We start from the raw sequence: 17,311 nt of genomic DNA, 5'->3' as shown, positions 1-17,311 counted from the left end.
CATTCTTAATGTACCAGTCAGGTTGTACTAGCTATGCATGTGGGCTTCGCTCCAGTGGCCTGAGTCTAGATTATTCCTTAAGGGAGGGGGTGGAGGGGGTGGGGAAGCTGTGTGTGTGTGTGTGTGTGTGTGTGTGTGTGTGTGTGTGTGTGTGTGTGTGTTTGTGCTTTAAGTAAGCACAAGGAAATAATTTTTAACAAATAATGAATTTTGCTTTATTGTACGGCAACAACTTGATGGCAAGCATTGGGAAATCCATTGTTTAGTGTCATGTACCCTGATTATTGAATCCAGGTATTTATAATGGATGCCCACTCTTGATGCTCAGAGCTGCATGTGTGAGGTTCATGTGTAAGTAGGGGGTTTGTTTCAGGTGTTGGCATGCTTCTGGGGCCTGATTCTGTAGATCAGCTTTGTAACTCAGGCAGACTCATTCACATTTGGACTGTCTGGGTGGATACTGGGAACATGAGGTGCTGTGACACGGATCTTAAATGCACACACTGCCTGCTCTTTCCTAGAAGTCTGCAGAACTTTGCTCTAGCTAGAAAGTTTAATGTATTTCCAGGACTCAGAACACGTTGAGGTGTTCCCTTTATTCTTTACTTGAAAAGTGAACACACTCCTCCCCTGCCCTTCCCCCCAAAAACATAAGTGGAAGGATTTTAGCTGTTTAAAGTGTCCATTCTCCTGTTGGTATCCTCAAGGATGGGTCCCTCATTGCCACAGTGAGCACCATCTACAGTGCTCTTGATTTACACCAAATGGTACACATCTAGATCACATATATGATGTGCTTGTTACCCTGTTATGTTTAAGGAAAATCTACAAGAAAAAGATCTGCCCCAGTTCAGTACAGGTGCATTTATTTTTTTTCCAAGGCCTGGATTCAGAGTACTGATGAGACACTGCCTCTTTGTTGTATGAGCTACTCTTATTGGTTGATGTTTTTTACTGACAGCCTTCATTACCTGAATTTGACATATTTCCATTTTATTATCTGTTTAAGAGCTTTTATGAGTGGCCTCTTGTATTGCATTTGTCTTTGTAGAGTTTAGCAGGATGTAAGTGAAGAGTAGAGGGCCATTTGCATCTGCCTCATTCAGGGTCATTCTTATTCTCTTCTCTCCTTCCTGCTCAAATTCAGAAAATTACCAGGTTTTCCTCAAAGTGAAGCTCTTCATTCTGTTAGTGGAATGCATGTCACCCTCAAGGCTACATCTCATTTTTCTTTCCGGGTTTTCCAATCTCAGGATGGCACCTTATTTGATGGTCGGCCCATTGAGTCTCTGTCGCTGATCGATGCTGTTATGCCCGATGTAGTCCAAACAAGACAACAAGCCTACAGAGACAAGCTTGCACAGCAACATGCAGCCGCCGCTGCAGCTGCCGCCGCAGCCACTAACCAGCAAGGATCTGCAAAAAATGGAGAGAATACAGCAAATGGGGAGGAGAATGGAGCACATACCATCACAAGTGAGCTAAGAATGTTTAGAGAGTCTCAGAAAACACTTGGCCTTACATAGACTGTCCCATCCTTAGAACTGAAATGATACCTCTATGCCCAACTTAGGTCACACAGCTCAGAGTTTATACTTAAGGTTCCAAAAAGCTAAATTCACTGTATATTCCTTTTTAGGTGTTTTTGAACCCTTTTTCTCTTAGAATTCCGAATCTGCCTTTGATTTTTAAGTAAAAGTTGGAATGTTCTCTCTTAAACATAAGTAAGGCTATGACATTGAGGAATAAAGATGACTCTCATGTTATATGAACGATATCAGCAACCCCTACTGGCAGAAACTCAGAATAATATTGTTATAGATGGTTTAATTCAGCCACATTATCATTCCAGCCATGCTGAGGTTCACTCCCTTTTCACTCCTCTTTCTCCCTTGCCTCCTTCCATATCCACATCTGTGTATATAGACCCTCACATGCTTAGGACTAGTACTAGAATTGTGATTACCTCTTACAGAGATTGTTGCTTCTCATGATGCAGATAATCACACTGACTTGATGGAAGTAGATGGGGATGTTGAAATCCCTCCCAACAAAGCAGTTGTGCTACGGGGCCATGAATCTGAGGTTTTCATCTGTGCCTGGAACCCTGTTAGTGATCTCCTGGCATCAGGGTAGGTTTTTCAAAGGATGTTGGGTATTTTGTTTGGTTTTAGACAGGATTTACTGTTTAGGGGAGGCTAGTTTTGAACTGTTGACCCTCCTGAGTCCTGAGATTAATAGGCCTGCTGCAACATACCCAGATCTACAGTGCCAATTAAGGCTACCTTACTGAATGGACTGTTGCATATTTTGTATGTATTTCACTTTCCAGGTGCTTGTTGCCTGCTTCTGGTCATGTTACCTTAGTAAATTGATATTTCCTGTGAAGTAACTTTAGAATTTCTTGGTAGGAGCTCTAAAATGTAGAATAAGAAAAATATTGGGAATGTTTATGCCTGGTAGTCTGCTTCTTACTCAGATGCTAAATGTATGGCCTGAGTTTTGGAATGCTGGAGAATGTCATGAGGACTTAAACCTATTTTTGAACTTTGAAGGTCTGGAGACTCCACAGCAAGAATATGGAATCTTAGTGAAAACAGCACGAATGGTCCCACACAGCTGGTGCTTAGGCATTGCATACGGGAAGGAGGACAGGACGTTCCCAGCAACAAGGATGTCACTTCTCTAGATTGGAATGTGAGTGTCCCTTGCTTTAGTGGTTTGTGAATGAAGGCATTTGAGGATTTGGCTGTACAGTCAACCTGGCTCCAAATTCCTAAGTCCTGATCAGAATTTTACTTTTTACTTCTTATAAAACCATTTTCGTGGTGGTGTTTTGATGTCCTTTTAGTCTGCAACCTACCTCCATCCTCATTCATGGGTGTCTATGAAAATATTCTGCAGAGGGTTATTGTCAGTCCTACTCCACAGCGGTTATGACCAGTGCTCAGATTTGGGGTGGGCCTTTCAAGAGCATTGACTTCATCAGGGAAAGGGGTTTTGCCGGCCTTTGGTGGCACTCACACAGAGATGAGATTCCTTTGTGCCTGGACATATTCATAGTAATTAAGTAGCCTTAATTGTGTAATGAACAAAATTTATTTCTCTGGCAGAGTGAAGGTACACTTCTAGCAACTGGGTCATATGATGGATTTGCCAGAATATGGACTAAAGATGGTATGTATTTTTCTAACTTTATTGATGTTCTATGTTATAAAGTTTGAAGTAATTTTAAAGTTTTTTTTTGTTGTTGTTGTTGTTTAGGTAATCTTGCCAGCACCTTAGGGCAGCATAAAGGCCCTATATTTGCATTAAAATGGAATAAGAAAGGAAATTTCATCCTAAGTGCTGGAGTAGATAAGGTAAATGATTATTTACCTAACCTGTATAACACTATATTTGAAAGTAATTTTTTTCTTTTCTGATAATCATTTAAACTTCAGTGCATTCAAGTATGGATTTTTGACAGTAATAGAAATAATTTCTTGTTGTCCGCTTGTTTTCCTTAATCTACTCATCATATCTTTTGTTTATAAGCATTCTTCATTTTTGCTGGAATTTGAACCTAATGAATGTTATCATTCAGCACTTTGTGCTTTGCCAGTTTATCTCAGTGGTGGCTGTAACTCTGGAGTGACTCCGTGGGCCATCCATGTCTTCCTGTGCTCTGTGAAGTAAATAGAGACTGGTTGGAACTGGCTCCTCCTCCTCTAGGCCCCCTCTACCACACTTCCCTAAATAATAAAAGGTTTAAGACTTTTTTTGTTCCAGCAAAGAACAGGCTATTAATCATTTGGGTGGTGTTGGGAAGGGGACATAAACTGGCTTAGATTCATAGTTCTGATGAGTAGTTTTCACAGACTGATGAAGGTATCTGGGGAGGAGAAGAGCCAGTACTGTCTTTCTCATAAGCAGCTTCAGGACCTGCCTTAAATGGTATCAAAAATGGAAACATCTATTTTTCTTTCTTTTTTGTCCATGTAAGCTTCAGGAAAGGAGAAATGTTTCAGTATTCCGGGATAGGTGATTTCACTACAACCTTCTAACTTCAGAGCTGTAAAAATGCATATTGAACACACCATTGCAGTGGAACCTGTTACACAGTCTAATATAATGCCAGGCACTTTGTTGACAAACAATAGTTGTTACTAGAAATAAGTTGGTGAAAAATTGCCACAAAAAAGTTAAACTACGTCATGGTCATTTCCCCTGACCTACCTGAGTGTGAATGATGCCCTTGTGCTGTGAGGAATAAAAACATTGAAGATGAAGTTCACTGTCGAGTTTCATTCTGCCTTAATGCAGTCAGGCATCCATTCTTGCATTCACATACTCTTTAACGTCAGAGAAATTAATTTTTCTTTTCCTTTTAATCTCAGACTACCATTATTTGGGATGCACACACTGGTGAAGCCAAGCAGCAGTTTCCTTTCCATTCAGGTAAATCTTGACAATACACATGGAAGCTGAAGCTCTCTTCTGTTTCTCTAATTAGAGTGTTGGCCTCATGGAATTCGTTCAGGACCTTGACTGTCAGACAGCATTCTTGGTACCAGTCCTCTCAGGAGGTGTTCCACAGCTTTCAGATAGTTCTTTTTGGAGGATCAGCAGGTTTTCTGTGAAATGTACTGTTAAGGAAACACCCTAGTGGTATGGTTGGGGTGGTGCTGTAGAATTGGACGGTCTGGCCATGACTGTACATTCTCCACTTGATAAGCTCTCGGTTCACTTAACCTTTTAAGCCTTCTTTTCACTATATGCAAATGATGAGGGCTCTTGATAGCTATTTATAGCTATCTTGATAGCAGGGATAAGAAAAATGGCTTATGTAAGGATAAATTCAACTGTTACAGGTTTACATTTCATCATCTTGTGCATTTTAGATTGATGTGTCATGGGCAGGTCTCATGTCTGAGCAATGAAAGATGGGCTTTCTCGGTGTCACATGGAGGTTTGTTCCTGTGAGATGTTTAGCCGTGTTTGGGCATGTGGCTCAGTGCAGTCAGTGCCTTCATCCTGGAGCCACTGTACCTGTTCTCACTGACTAGTTCTGTCATTTTAGAAGTCAGGGAGGAACAAAATTATATCCCAGGCAGCTTCAGACTCAAAATAATCTTCCTTCTTCAGCCTCCAGGATACTAGGGTTACAGGTGTGTAAGTCTGGCTTCTCAGTTCATTTCTTGATTTCAGTAACTAAGTAATATTGACTGCAACAAGATGCATGAAGACAATCAGAGCAGTAGTTTTAGCATTACCTGGTAATAGTTGCTGCTTTGAGGCTTGTGCTCTGAAGCAGAGCAGATGGTTGTAGTTATCATCCTCATGTCTTTAGTAATGAAAAGCCACTTACAAAGAGCTAGAAGTGTAGCTGTGACCAAACAAACCAACTAGGAGCAAAATGATATTTTGGTATGATCTAGTAGAGTGGTTTGCAGATATTATGTTAAGAACCAGGCATTTTAATTCTATCACAGCTTACCACAGCGTACGTGTTTGTACAGCACCCCCTGTTTACCTGTTCTGCTTCTCTTTGACCCTGGCTTCTAGACCAGGTAGACTATTCTTTGGTCTCTGGCTAGTCTCATATTTCCTCATACATCCTGGGAGTGATAAGAAATTGGAGATGGGAGAGCACGTGCATGCTTAGCCACAGTGTGATAAATGCCACCCATTTGAGGTGTTCCTCAGTATATTCTCTCATACTTCCAACCAGAACTTTCTGGGGGATAGAATAAGCCTCTGTCCATTTGTTCCTGCTTCATATATGTATGCCACATGTATGTTGTGAGATACTGTGCCAAGGGATATGATGTCATTTTAGATAGGAACCAAAACACAAGGGAACAGGAACCTGAGAGGGGTCAGGGGATGAAGAGGGAGGATAGGACTGGATGTATTTGCCTTGAAATTATTAGATATGTATACACCAATGAAATCATAATCACTCTGAAGATATAGGTATGACCTTTATCTGGCTTCCCTCCTGCCCTCTGTGATGTCATTTTCCAGGCAATCACTGAAAGTCTTTGTCACCAAAGATTAGTTTATGTTGTACATTTTATTTGGAGGACTCCGGACTCTTTCGTTCTTCATACTTATTCTTCTGTTCTCTAACAAACACTTTCTATTGCTGACAAGGTTCCTTTGGGTGGCCTATATATTGTGTTTACCTACTGTTGAAGTAAAATAGTGTTTGCAGTTTGGGCTTATTACAAATACAACAACTATAAACATTCAAAATCTTTTAGTGTAACTAGTAGTAAAATGACTGCATTGATAAGAAACTAAAATTGATTTCTAAAGCAATTTATTGTCACCAACAGTATGTAGTCCAGTGACTCTATCTTTTCCAGACCTTAGTTTGTAATCACACTTTTTAATTTTATCCAGTTTGATTGTTTGTGATGACATCTTACTGTGGTTTTAGTTTGCCTGTTTTTCTAAGAAACTAAATAAAATGTGTGTGGGGGATGGGGTGTGGATGTATATGGAGATCAAAGGTCGATAGCAGGGGTCAAGAGTCTTCCTCTATCACTTTGCACATTATTTTTTGAGGCAAAGTCTCATCATTGGCTGCCCAACAAGCTCCAGGATCCTTCTTGTCCTTACCTCCCCAGTGTTGGGATTGCAGGTACACACTGCCACATCTGACATTTTGTGTAGGCTCTGAGCATATAGAAACTCATCTTCATGATTTCTCAAATAAAAGGGACTTTATCTGCTCAGCCACCCCACCCTCCCACCCTGCTGCCTTGTTATTTCTATTTCTTCACACTGGCCACCTGTTAAGTGTATAGCAAACACTTTCTCTTCATCTGTGGCTCGTCTGTGCTTTTTGTTATGTTTTGTTTTAGAATCAGGGACTCACTGTGCAGTTAAGGTAACTGTGCTGATCTCTGACTCAGAGCACCCCTAGCTTACAGGCGTGTGCCTCCACACCCAGTCGGGTGTTCTTAATGTTGATGACTTCCATAATTGGTATGTTTCCTGATTGTTACTTTTTAGACAACTGTCACCGTGTAGCACAGGCTAGTCTGGCGCTTGAGATAAGCCTGCCTTAGCCTTCTGAACTCTGGAATTCTAGGCTTGCTACATGCAGCCTCTATTTTTCAAAATGTGCTTTCCTTTCCTCCCAGAATAACTTTCTGACTGAATTTTTATTTCTTTGAATCTGTGGAGTATTTAAATTATGTTGCTTGTTTCCTACATATTTGGGGCTTTTCTAGAGCTCTGTCAACTACCAATTACTAATTTGGTTTCATTGTTCTTCTAAACATTTAGGCCAGTTTGTTAGTGGTTAGTGTTAACCTTAGTGTTTTTACCCTTTACTGCTTTTCTGTCTGTTAGGCAATCCATTTTTGAGAGACAAATTCTGCAATCTCCTAACTATTGGAAAACACACAACCACCCCCAACCACATCTCCTCTTCATTGTGCCTGTGCATTTGCACATGTGCCTGTGAGGGTGTGTGTGCTTGTACAGAGAGAGGCCAGAGGAGGATGTCAGGTGTTGTTGCCTCTTACCACTCACTGTCCGACTTTATTTCTTTGAGATACTGGTGGCCAGCAAGCTGCAACAATTTTTCTGAATATACCATCGATGAAGTGTTAGAGTTACCAACACAGGCGTGGCCACACCTGGTTTCTCATATGAATCCTGGGATCAGAATCAGGTCCTTTTGCTATTGCATCACTCTCTAAGACCCAGTAAACCATTTGAGAGGTTACTTGGAACTGGGGTCAGGTGTCAGGATGAGGTGTTAGTGCTCGGTGATGGAGTATGTAGTAAGTTTTAGAAATAGGGAGATAGTTGCATAACAGTGAACTTAGGTAATACCACAAAATTGTACATTTAGGACTAGTTAAAACTTGTTGTGTATATGTCTTAGTCAGTGTTTTATTGCTACAAAGACCATGACCAAGGCAACTTTTGAAAATAAAGCCTTGCTTACGGTTCAGAGGTTTAGTGAGTTATTGTTATGGTAGGGAGAATGGTAGCAGGCAGATGTGGTGCTGGAGAAGTAGCTTAGAGCTATATTCTGGTCTGTAGGCCAAGAGAGAAACTGAGACTGGCATTGGCTTCTGACACCTTAAAGCCCACTCCCAGTACACACTTCCTCCAACAAGGCTGCACCTCCTAATCCTTCTAACCCTTTCAAAGAGTTCTACTTCCTGGTGACTAAGCATTCACATATTTGAGCTTGTAGGGGCCATCTTACTTAAATCACCACCATATATTTGCTCACAAATTTTAAAAATAATGAAATACTGTGAGCACCATTTGTTAAAATATTTAAAATTGGTGAATTACATTTCAGTAAGGCCATTAAAAATGCCAGTGAGTTGTCAAAAGAACAGATTTAAAAAAAAGAAAGATACTAGTAAGAAATAAATGTGCCTTTTTCTTCATAGGCTTATTCTTTACAAAAAAAATCATGGAATCTATGTGGATTACTGAATATAAATCAGAACAGAAGAGAGAATTTTTCATTTTAGCTCTAAAACTTTTAAAACTGTTTGATAAAAGTATCCTACTGGGAAAATTACTTAGCCTTTCTTAGCTTCCTCTTAATGTGTAAAATGTAACCATAATAATAAACCGACCTTTCACTTATTGGATTTCTTTGGCCCATGTTAGGAATGCCTATTCCCTGGTGTTTCCCTGGATTACCTGGATCTGTGGGGTTTCAGAGCCAGGCACATTGCAGGCACTTTCCTCACAACTCTCAGGTCAGCATTCCTAGTTGAATTTCTTACACAGTTTGCTTTTTTCCCAAAACTAAGGTATGACTACCATGGTGAGGCTTACTATTTGTCAGCCTCCTCTCGGGTTTGCTGGCCACTCAGGCTCTCATAGGTCACACCTGTTATTTGGCTGCCTTCATACCTTGTTTTGTATAATCTATTTTTAAAAATAATTAAAAACCCCAGCCTCCTCCAGCCTTTTTTTCCTACGTCTTAATATTAGAATTGTTTTTTTATTAAAGAAGTAAATTTAAGTAGCATCTTAAAGAAATGATATTTTATATTAATACTACAATGTTTACTGAATCAAGATTTTGGCAGGAAGACAGTCTGTAGTTGGGGATCCAAGAAAGGGACTTCAGCAGAAAGAAACTATTTGTGACCGTGTTGTAAAGAGGGACCATTAGGAGCAGTGAGGTCACCCCGAGAAGAGCAGCTGCAAGAAAGAGACTGCAGGGAGATGGAAGGTGCTGCCAGTCCAGTAGAAATCTGAACCACTGACAAGAGGCTACCCCGTAACAGCAGGGCCCATTGAGAAACCCAGGCTGAGCGAGTGGAAGCAGCAGTGTATCTTCTCCTGACCTTGGACTCCTGACCCCTCTGCTCCTCTGTGAAGAGGAGGACTTGCTCAGTACTAGGAGGACAGGCATTGGAGGGCAGCTTGTGAGAGTTAGCTTTGTGGTCAGGGCAGACTGAAGAGAACAGAACTGCCGGCATGCCTGCAGTCACATACTGCTGAGCAGGGTGGCCACAGCCACTGTCTGATGCAGGTCACACCCCCTGGAAGTCATACCTAGCCAAGTGTGAGACTGAAGTACAAGATGGGTTTAAGAAATTTCTGTGCAATGCAGATAGGGAAACATCCTTCACCTTCCTGTTTCTTCTTGTCTCTAAGTGGGGTTGGTAGACTATCAGGGTTCAGAAAGTAGCTTTTAGTAGTTTGGCAGACCATAGGAATTGATACTGAGGCTATTATTTCCTATGGAAACTCCTTCACCATAGCTGTCTGGAATGTGAAGACAGTGTTCTTAATGTGTTCACACTTAACCCAGTTATGCAACCCTTGCCTTGATCTGTGAGGCTAATTACAGAGTCATCGCTGCTTATTACAGGGGAAAGAAAAGAAGTCTGTAACTCTCTCTGAGCTAAAATGGAGCTACTCACTAAATCCTAGCCAACTTTTGCACTTAAGAGATTTTAAATTTAACAGTTTTGAGTCACTTTTCTTAAGAAGGAATTTTACAAAAATTATTTAGAACAAAATATATTTGCTAATAATGTGAAGTGTCCTTGTTTTGGTAGAGTAGTTAACAATGGGAATGGCTCTGACACATTGTTTATCTGAGTTATAATCTGTGGCATTCTTCCGACAAGCAACTCCTTGCTTGGCCCTGGCAGCATCTCTAAGTACTAAGTGAAATTTAGAAATGGGTGTTATCCCAGGGTCACCAGTGACTCGCTTGGCTTAAAACAAAAGCAGTGGTAGAACCAAAGCTCTGTCCATCATATATGCACAACTAAATAAAATTGAAAGAATTTATCACCAGGCTTGACTTTTATTAGTTATACAAAAGAGAAGCCAAGACTCAGAGCCCTGAGTTATTAAGCACAGTGATCACACAGCTGAAAGTTATTGGCATTTTTGATACTAAGATCACTTTATCTTTTTAAAGTTTTTTCTTTGTATCTTAAAAAGTATAAAGTAGGCTCTGAGAGATGGCTCAGCGGTTAAGAGCATTGGCTGATCTCCCAGGGAACCTTGATTCAATTCTCACATGACAGCTTACAATTGGTTATCTCCAGTTCTAGGCGATCTAACGTCCTCACACAGACAGACAGACAAATAGACATGCAGACAAAACACCAGTGCACATTAAAAATAAAAAAAGAATATATCAAAAAATGTCAAGAAAAATTTATTTACTGCTTAGAATTCTTTTTTTAGCTTATATATATGTATATATTTATATTTATATAAAAAGAGCAATAATGGCAATATGTTATGCATCAATAGCAGCAACAGCTTTTCCAGGTTCTGTAGTCCTTTGAACAAAATTGTAGAGACATCCAGTACACTCCATTTTTAAAAAAACAAAAAACAAACAAAAACAAAAAAACAAACAAACAAACAACAACAAAATAGCAAAAAACAAAATCCCAGAAGACAGCACAGTTCTGTTACTCTTGTGGTATTTGGGACCATTTTTTTTTTTTTTTTTTTAAATTAGTTTCTCAGTCATCATCTGGGAGGAAACCATTCTGAGCAACATTATTAAAAACAGCTCTGATAAAGCATGGTCACTACTGTGTATCATAACTGCTTAGAATTCTTAATGTCTAGCCATGCTTTAGAGGTAAAGCTCCTGTGTGACACACATGTGCACAATGTAAGCCTAACCTGTGATCCTTAACATATGTGCACAATGCAAGTCTAACCTGTATTCTTTTCCAGCCCCAGCACTGGATGTTGACTGGCAGAGCAACAACACCTTTGCATCTTGTAGTACAGACATGTGCATTCATGTCTGCAAATTAGGACAAGACAGACCTATCAAAACATTCCAGGGACACACAGTAAGTCTTTTCCCTCCTGTAAAATGGCTATTTTGAGCAAGTAATATGTCAGAATAGTTTTTGAATACCAAATAGCATCCTGTTCTATAAAATGAAAATATAAATATTTACTGTCATTTTTAGAATGAAGTAAACGCTATCAAATGGGACCCAACTGGCAATCTCCTGGCCTCGTGTTCAGATGACATGACCTTGAAGGTAATTCAGGTAGTGGGTGCTTTAGGGTAATGGTCCATATATGGCTGGGCATTTTAAGGTGGGTCCTTCCTTCCTTCCTTCCTTCCTTCCTTCCTTCCTTCCTTCCTTCCTTCCTTCCTTCCTTTCTTTCTTTCTTTCTTTCTTTCTTTCTTTCTTTCTTTCTTATCAAGGTCTCACTGGGTATGTAACTCTGGTTGTCTTGGAACTCAGCTATGTGAACGAGGCTGACCTTGAACCCAGTCTGCTTCCTGAATGCTGGGATCAAAAGTGTGTACTTATCACATCTGGCTTAAAGCTTTTAAAAATGTTCTTTTGATGTGTAAAACCTAAATTTAGACTTTTTTTTTCCCCTTGTAATACTTGCATACTTGAATATAGCAAATTCTATTAAAAGGCATACCAGGTATATTATGCTGCTGTACTTGTCACAGTTCTCACTAGTAAGGAGTTAGGCACATTACAACTAATTAGGAGCATACATTAACCTATAAGAGAGGGAAAATCTATACACACAGTCATGGAGTCTGAAACTTATTCTTTGCTGTTTTTAAACTGGATGGATACCCAGGAAAGCCAATGTTTTAGTTATTTTTCTATTGCTGTGCTAAGATACCATGATGATGGCAACCTATAGAAGGAGTTTTTTGGGCTTAACAGTTTCAGAGGGTGAGTCCTTGGCCATTATGTCAAGAAGCAAGTGGTAGACAGGCGTGACACTGGCTTACATTAACAACCCAACCGTGATGCAGAGAGACAGAACTAAATGAGAATGATGTAGGTTTTTTAAGTGAAAAAGCCTATCCCCAGTGATTTACATTGTTCATCTAGGCCTCACTTCCCAATTCTTCCCAAATAGTCCCATCAACTAGGGACCAAGCATTTAAATGTATAAGCCTGTAGCAACCATTCTCATTCAAACCCCAGCAACCAGCCATGTGGATCCAAACTTGAAGCTAAAGGCCTGAGAATCTGGAGTATCACGGCTATTGGGTAAGGCCCAGGCAGAAGGCCCATATTTTAGATGAGTAATGAAGCTAGAGAACACAGTGGTTGCTATCTACATAGAGAATGCAGTCTGCTCTGTTCTTTCTCATTGACAAACATGGGTAAATAATACTTAGCCAAATATTTGGATTCTCATGACCCAATCAAGTTGAGACAGGGCATTAGCTATCCAAGAACACAATGTGATGTGAATAAAACCAAAACTTAATTCCTATCATACCATAGCTAGTGAATACCTCTTGCTAATCTCTAGAATGACTGAATATGCCTCTTCATGCTACACATACTTTCCTGAAAACATTTTATCCTCGATCTTGCAGTATCAGAGACTGTAGTGTAACCCTTACACATAGGATAGACGTGCAGGGAAAAAATCACTTTTTATACTATGTACAAGCTAAGTGTTCCTTTCCCTCAAGGGTCTTGTGGAGGATTTGGGTATGCTAAGAAAGCATGCCAACACTGAGCTGCATCGTTATCCTTTGCTCTCTTGAGTCAGAATCTTACTATATAGACTATGCTGGTCTTGAATTTGACATCTTTACATCTTCCCAAGCACTGGGTGTAGGCCTGTGCCACCACATTAGCTTAATTATCTTGTCTTTGGGTTTTTTACTCATGCATTAAAGCTTGGACTATGAAAGAAGGCCAATATCCAGAGAACCACATATCATGGATTGAGTTGCAAGCTGAACAGCCTGGAATTAGATACCTCAGACTATATAGATTGGAGCTTTTCTTTAACACTACAAAGAATTTTGGGTCACAGATGATTTCAGAGCAGTAGTAGAATGGGTGGTGTGTAATGAATAGCAAGTTATAGGGTGATAAACCTCAATAACAGAATCCCTAGATCAAGAAAATGACAAAAGTATATAAAAAATGTAAAGAGGATTGCAAGGGACATGTTAAGCTTGCCAGTGCTGTTGAAAAGGCCAAAGGAAAATGTAGAAATGTATCAACTGTATACATTTAAGCTACAAAGCACTGTAGTATTGTTCTCCTAGCTGTTTACTGCATTTTATGTGAATTCCAGTTTTTTTTTTTTTTTTTTTTTTTTTTTTGGGTGTGTGTGTGTGTGTGTGTGTGTGTGTGCTCTCGAGTGTGCGTGCTTACTCAACTGCTCATACAAGTGCTCTACCACTGAGTTACTTTAACCTTAGTCCAAGGACTTCTAGCATTAAGATTTGTGCAGTTTATGGCTATTGAAAACAACCTTAGAACAACCGCAGTGAATTAATTCAGCCTTCAAATTTTTCAATAAGGAGTATTTGAAGAATTTAATACATTTGTATGGAGTAATGTTAAATATATTCAACTACTTTTAAATTTCTTTGTAGTCATTCCTTGATGTCTGGTTATATGACTCATTTTGTTCTGAAAAGGTAGTACTTTTAAATGTGTTTGTTGAATGGAAAAATTACCCTTTTTTTTTCTTTTGGTAGATTTGGAGTATGAGACAAGATAACTGTGTCCATGATTTGCAAGCACATAACAAAGAAATTTATACTATTAAATGGAGTCCAACAGGACCAGGGACAAATAATCCAAATGCCAACCTTATGCTAGCAAGGTGATGTGTCAGTTTCACTTTTCCTATTGAGTCTCTCAAGAATAAAATTTTTGGGAAAATATGGCAGAAAACAGGGAGCATATCTTGAGGGGAATATATTTCAGTGGAAACCTTTAAACATGGGATTTTTAACATTACTATTTTAGGATTTAATGCCCCCCTTTCTTAATCTGTTGAATAAAACCCAATAATCAGGCTGGGCTTGTGTTTGTAATCCAGCACTTAGGCCTGTGTGCCTGACATAGTAAATAACTTGTGCTCTAAAGTGAGACCCTATTTCACCAAAACATACAGATCATTGGGGCATAGGATAATAATAAATTTTTTGTATCCACAGCTTTTAATTTTTAAAGAGATATATGAATCACAAAATACAGTCAGTTTGATATTCCAAGCTATGGATTGGTAGCTAGGATTATTGGGAGCGCAGTGACTGGACAGGAGCCCAGGGCCTTCAGCTTTTTCTGTTTGTCTTCCAGTTACTATACTATTTGGATTTTAACAGTGTAATCTGGTAGCTAGCCCTTAAGGATAGGCAGAATGTGGGAGGCTGGGGACAAGTCCAAGAGAATATTTGATTGCTAATAAAACTATTTTCCCTTCTATTTTCAGTGCATCCTTTGATTCTACAGTTAGGTTATGGGACGTAGACCGAGGGATTTGCATCCATACTTTAACAAAACACCAAGAGCCCGTGTACAGTGTGGCTTTCAGTCCTGATGGTAGATATCTGGCAAGTGGTTCTTTTGACAAATGTGTGCACATCTGGAACACACAGGTATGTCCCAGTAATTTAGATAGTTACTTACTTACAAATACTTAATCAGTTAGAAGCATTTACCTATTAACTTATATTTTGATTATTTCTCATGTGACATCAGCTTAATGCTTAGTTTTAAAAACCTAAGCGTACTTTTAGGGCACTTGATAGCTAAATTAACACTGATTGAAAGTTACATTTTTATGTGCAAATCAGAATTTAGAATTAGATCTCTTGTCCTGTTATTTTATTCTTGAAGAAGCTTATGAGGCACTTGACATATGTTGAGGTTAAAAGACAAGATTGCATGACTGAACCAGATTTAACACTCTGCTCCCTTTTCAGGGATGGCACTGTAAAGAGCAGCCCCCAGAATAGAAGCCAGCATGTTGCTTTTGCTTTCACATTTACAGCTTTTCAATGTATGAGGTTTTGTGTCCCGTACTCCGCCCTTTGTTTTTCTCAGATCTGTGTTGGTGTCTGACATATTAATACACTACTTTCTGTAGTAGATTTCCACTGTAGTTAATTTCATGAGTTGCTGTAAACCATCACATTTGAGTGTTTCCATTAACTTCTACATCCTATGGCTTTGGAAGGTCTGCACTGAGGAGCTTTGGCCATCTCTGCCCTCCTGCCACACAGTAACTGTTGTTAGTGGCTTCTCCTTCATCCTTACTGAGCTGCTTATTGCACAGAGCACCATGTCTCTTGTAGGTCATACTCAGCATAGGTCCAACTTCTAGGTAGAGGTTGATATCTCAGTGTGGAATGAAGGTGAGTGTCTCGGTACACACTTAAGGGTATGTAGGCTGACTTCTGAGCATTTTTAAAGTTGTAATTTTTCTTTAAAAACTAGCATTGAAACTAAAGAGTTTCATTGTGCCACTTTCTGCATACTTTGTTTTTGTTGAGGGTGTTTCCCCACTCCCCTCTCTGACCCTTACACCCAGCCCTACCTTCACCTCCTCCCCAGTCTCCATTCCATCTTCATGTCACATGGGTTTCATTACCATCTTCTCCCTCATTAAGATCTCATTAATCCCTTCTCATAACCCCTTCTATGATGTTACTAGTTCATGCCGTGTACTCTACCCACATACGTAAAAATGAAAATCTAGGATCCTCGTGAAAAGAATCATGTTATATCTGTCTTTCTGAGTCTGGCATATGTTGCTTAACAATAATTGCTATTTCCACCAATTTTCCTATAAAATGTCACGGTTCTATGTTTTTCTTAAAGATTACATAAAATTCCATTTGTATACATTCTTTCCTTTTCTCTCTCATTCATCTTTTGATAAACACCCAGGCTGGTTTCATTGCTTGGTCATCTTGAATAGTAAACAGTGAACAGGGCTGTGCACGTGTCTCTGGTGTGCTGACGAAGTCTTCCCGTGAGCACTTGTGCCGCTCCTGCGTGCTCTGCTCTGCTTCGCTCTTTGACTTCTGTAGTTGTTGGACTAGTTTGGACTGCCAGCATGTTGACACTTGTTTTCTTCGTGACAGCCATTCTGACTAAGGAAATTGGAAACTCAAAGTAATTTTAGTTCACCTTTCTCTGATGATCAAGGATGTTGAAAACTTAGGAAAACATTTATTGGCCATGTTTGTCTCTTCTTTTATCAGTTATTCAGTTGACTGGATGAGTTATTTACTTGGTGCTTAATTTTTTTAAATGTATTCTCTCTATATTTTTCTGTCTGAAGTATGGTTGGCACAGGTTTTCTACCATTTCCATTTTCTGTTTCTATTTTGCTGAGTATTTCCTTCGCTATACAGAAATTTCATGTTAGGAGTTACTTCCTATGTAGTTGAGGCTCCTTTATGATCATGTCCTTTCCTTTTTCAACTGGATTGTTGGTGGTTTTGGTTTTTTGAGAGGTCTCACTTTGTTGGACTGGCTTTTAACTCATCCTGCCTCCTCTTCCAAGTGCTGAGATTAGAAGCATGTTCCTGGTTTAAAATTAAAATATTCTATTTTAATATCTTCTTAGATAATGTCTTATCTCTATTTCATTTTTTTCTTTATGAATATGTGCCAAAAAATTCTGTTGTTATGAAATACATGTTTAAAACCACCATTTCCAAGTTTTAAGTTTGTGTTCCTAAGTGAGCACTGGTGCACCCAGGTCAACTTCTCAATCCTGAACAATGATGTGTATTTGGGAATGAACACAACTATGAACAATATGGTTAGCATAATCTTCAGAGTTACTTTATAATGAACATAAACATGAACAGTATGGTTAACATAATCTTCAGAGTTACTTTGTAAGGATATTTTGCCTTGTTTCTTGTAGATACCTTTTTTCTGGTTCCTACAGGATTTCAACTAAATTGTTTTTTGACACAGTTAAAGTGTTTAACTCCTTTCTGCATCAGTCATGGAGAGCTGTCAGCCATTCCCATAGTAATTGTATATACCGTTTGGAAATTGTACATGAATGGTATGAT

General features: G+C 39.3%; 1 protein-coding gene across 6 annotated transcripts in view; it reads left to right on the top strand.

Annotated features, from left to right (window-relative positions):
* The window catches only part of Tbl1xr1 (TBL1X receptor 1), a 127,951-nt gene that overhangs the window by 101,724 nt on the left and 8,916 nt on the right, over window positions 1–17,311 (top strand). For 5 of the 6 annotated variants that reach the window (XM_035451093.1, XM_035451089.1, XM_035451090.1 and 2 more), the window contains 10 exons: window positions 1,254–1,476; window positions 1,976–2,132; window positions 2,556–2,697; window positions 3,114–3,177; window positions 3,265–3,362; window positions 4,380–4,440; window positions 11,197–11,318; window positions 11,442–11,516; window positions 13,967–14,094; window positions 14,707–14,872. In XM_035451093.1, the coding sequence (XP_035306984.1) occupies window positions 1,254–1,476; window positions 1,976–2,132; window positions 2,556–2,697; window positions 3,114–3,177; window positions 3,265–3,362; window positions 4,380–4,440; window positions 11,197–11,318; window positions 11,442–11,516; window positions 13,967–14,094; window positions 14,707–14,872 (1,236 nt within the window). The remainder of the gene's footprint in view (window positions 1–1,253; window positions 1,477–1,975; window positions 2,133–2,555; window positions 2,698–3,113; window positions 3,178–3,264; window positions 3,363–4,379; window positions 4,441–11,196; window positions 11,319–11,441; window positions 11,517–13,966; window positions 14,095–14,706; window positions 14,873–17,311) is intronic. The other variant, XM_027392097.2, reaches the window with a different exon arrangement.

Source organism: Cricetulus griseus, assembly GCF_003668045.3.
Source record: "Cricetulus griseus strain 17A/GY chromosome 1 unlocalized genomic scaffold, alternate assembly CriGri-PICRH-1.0 chr1_0, whole genome shotgun sequence".
Classification (NCBI taxonomy): Eukaryota; Metazoa; Chordata; class Mammalia; order Rodentia; family Cricetidae; genus Cricetulus; species Cricetulus griseus.
The sequence above is the reverse complement of the archived record's forward strand: the minus strand, read 5'-3'. Positions and strand labels throughout refer to the sequence as shown.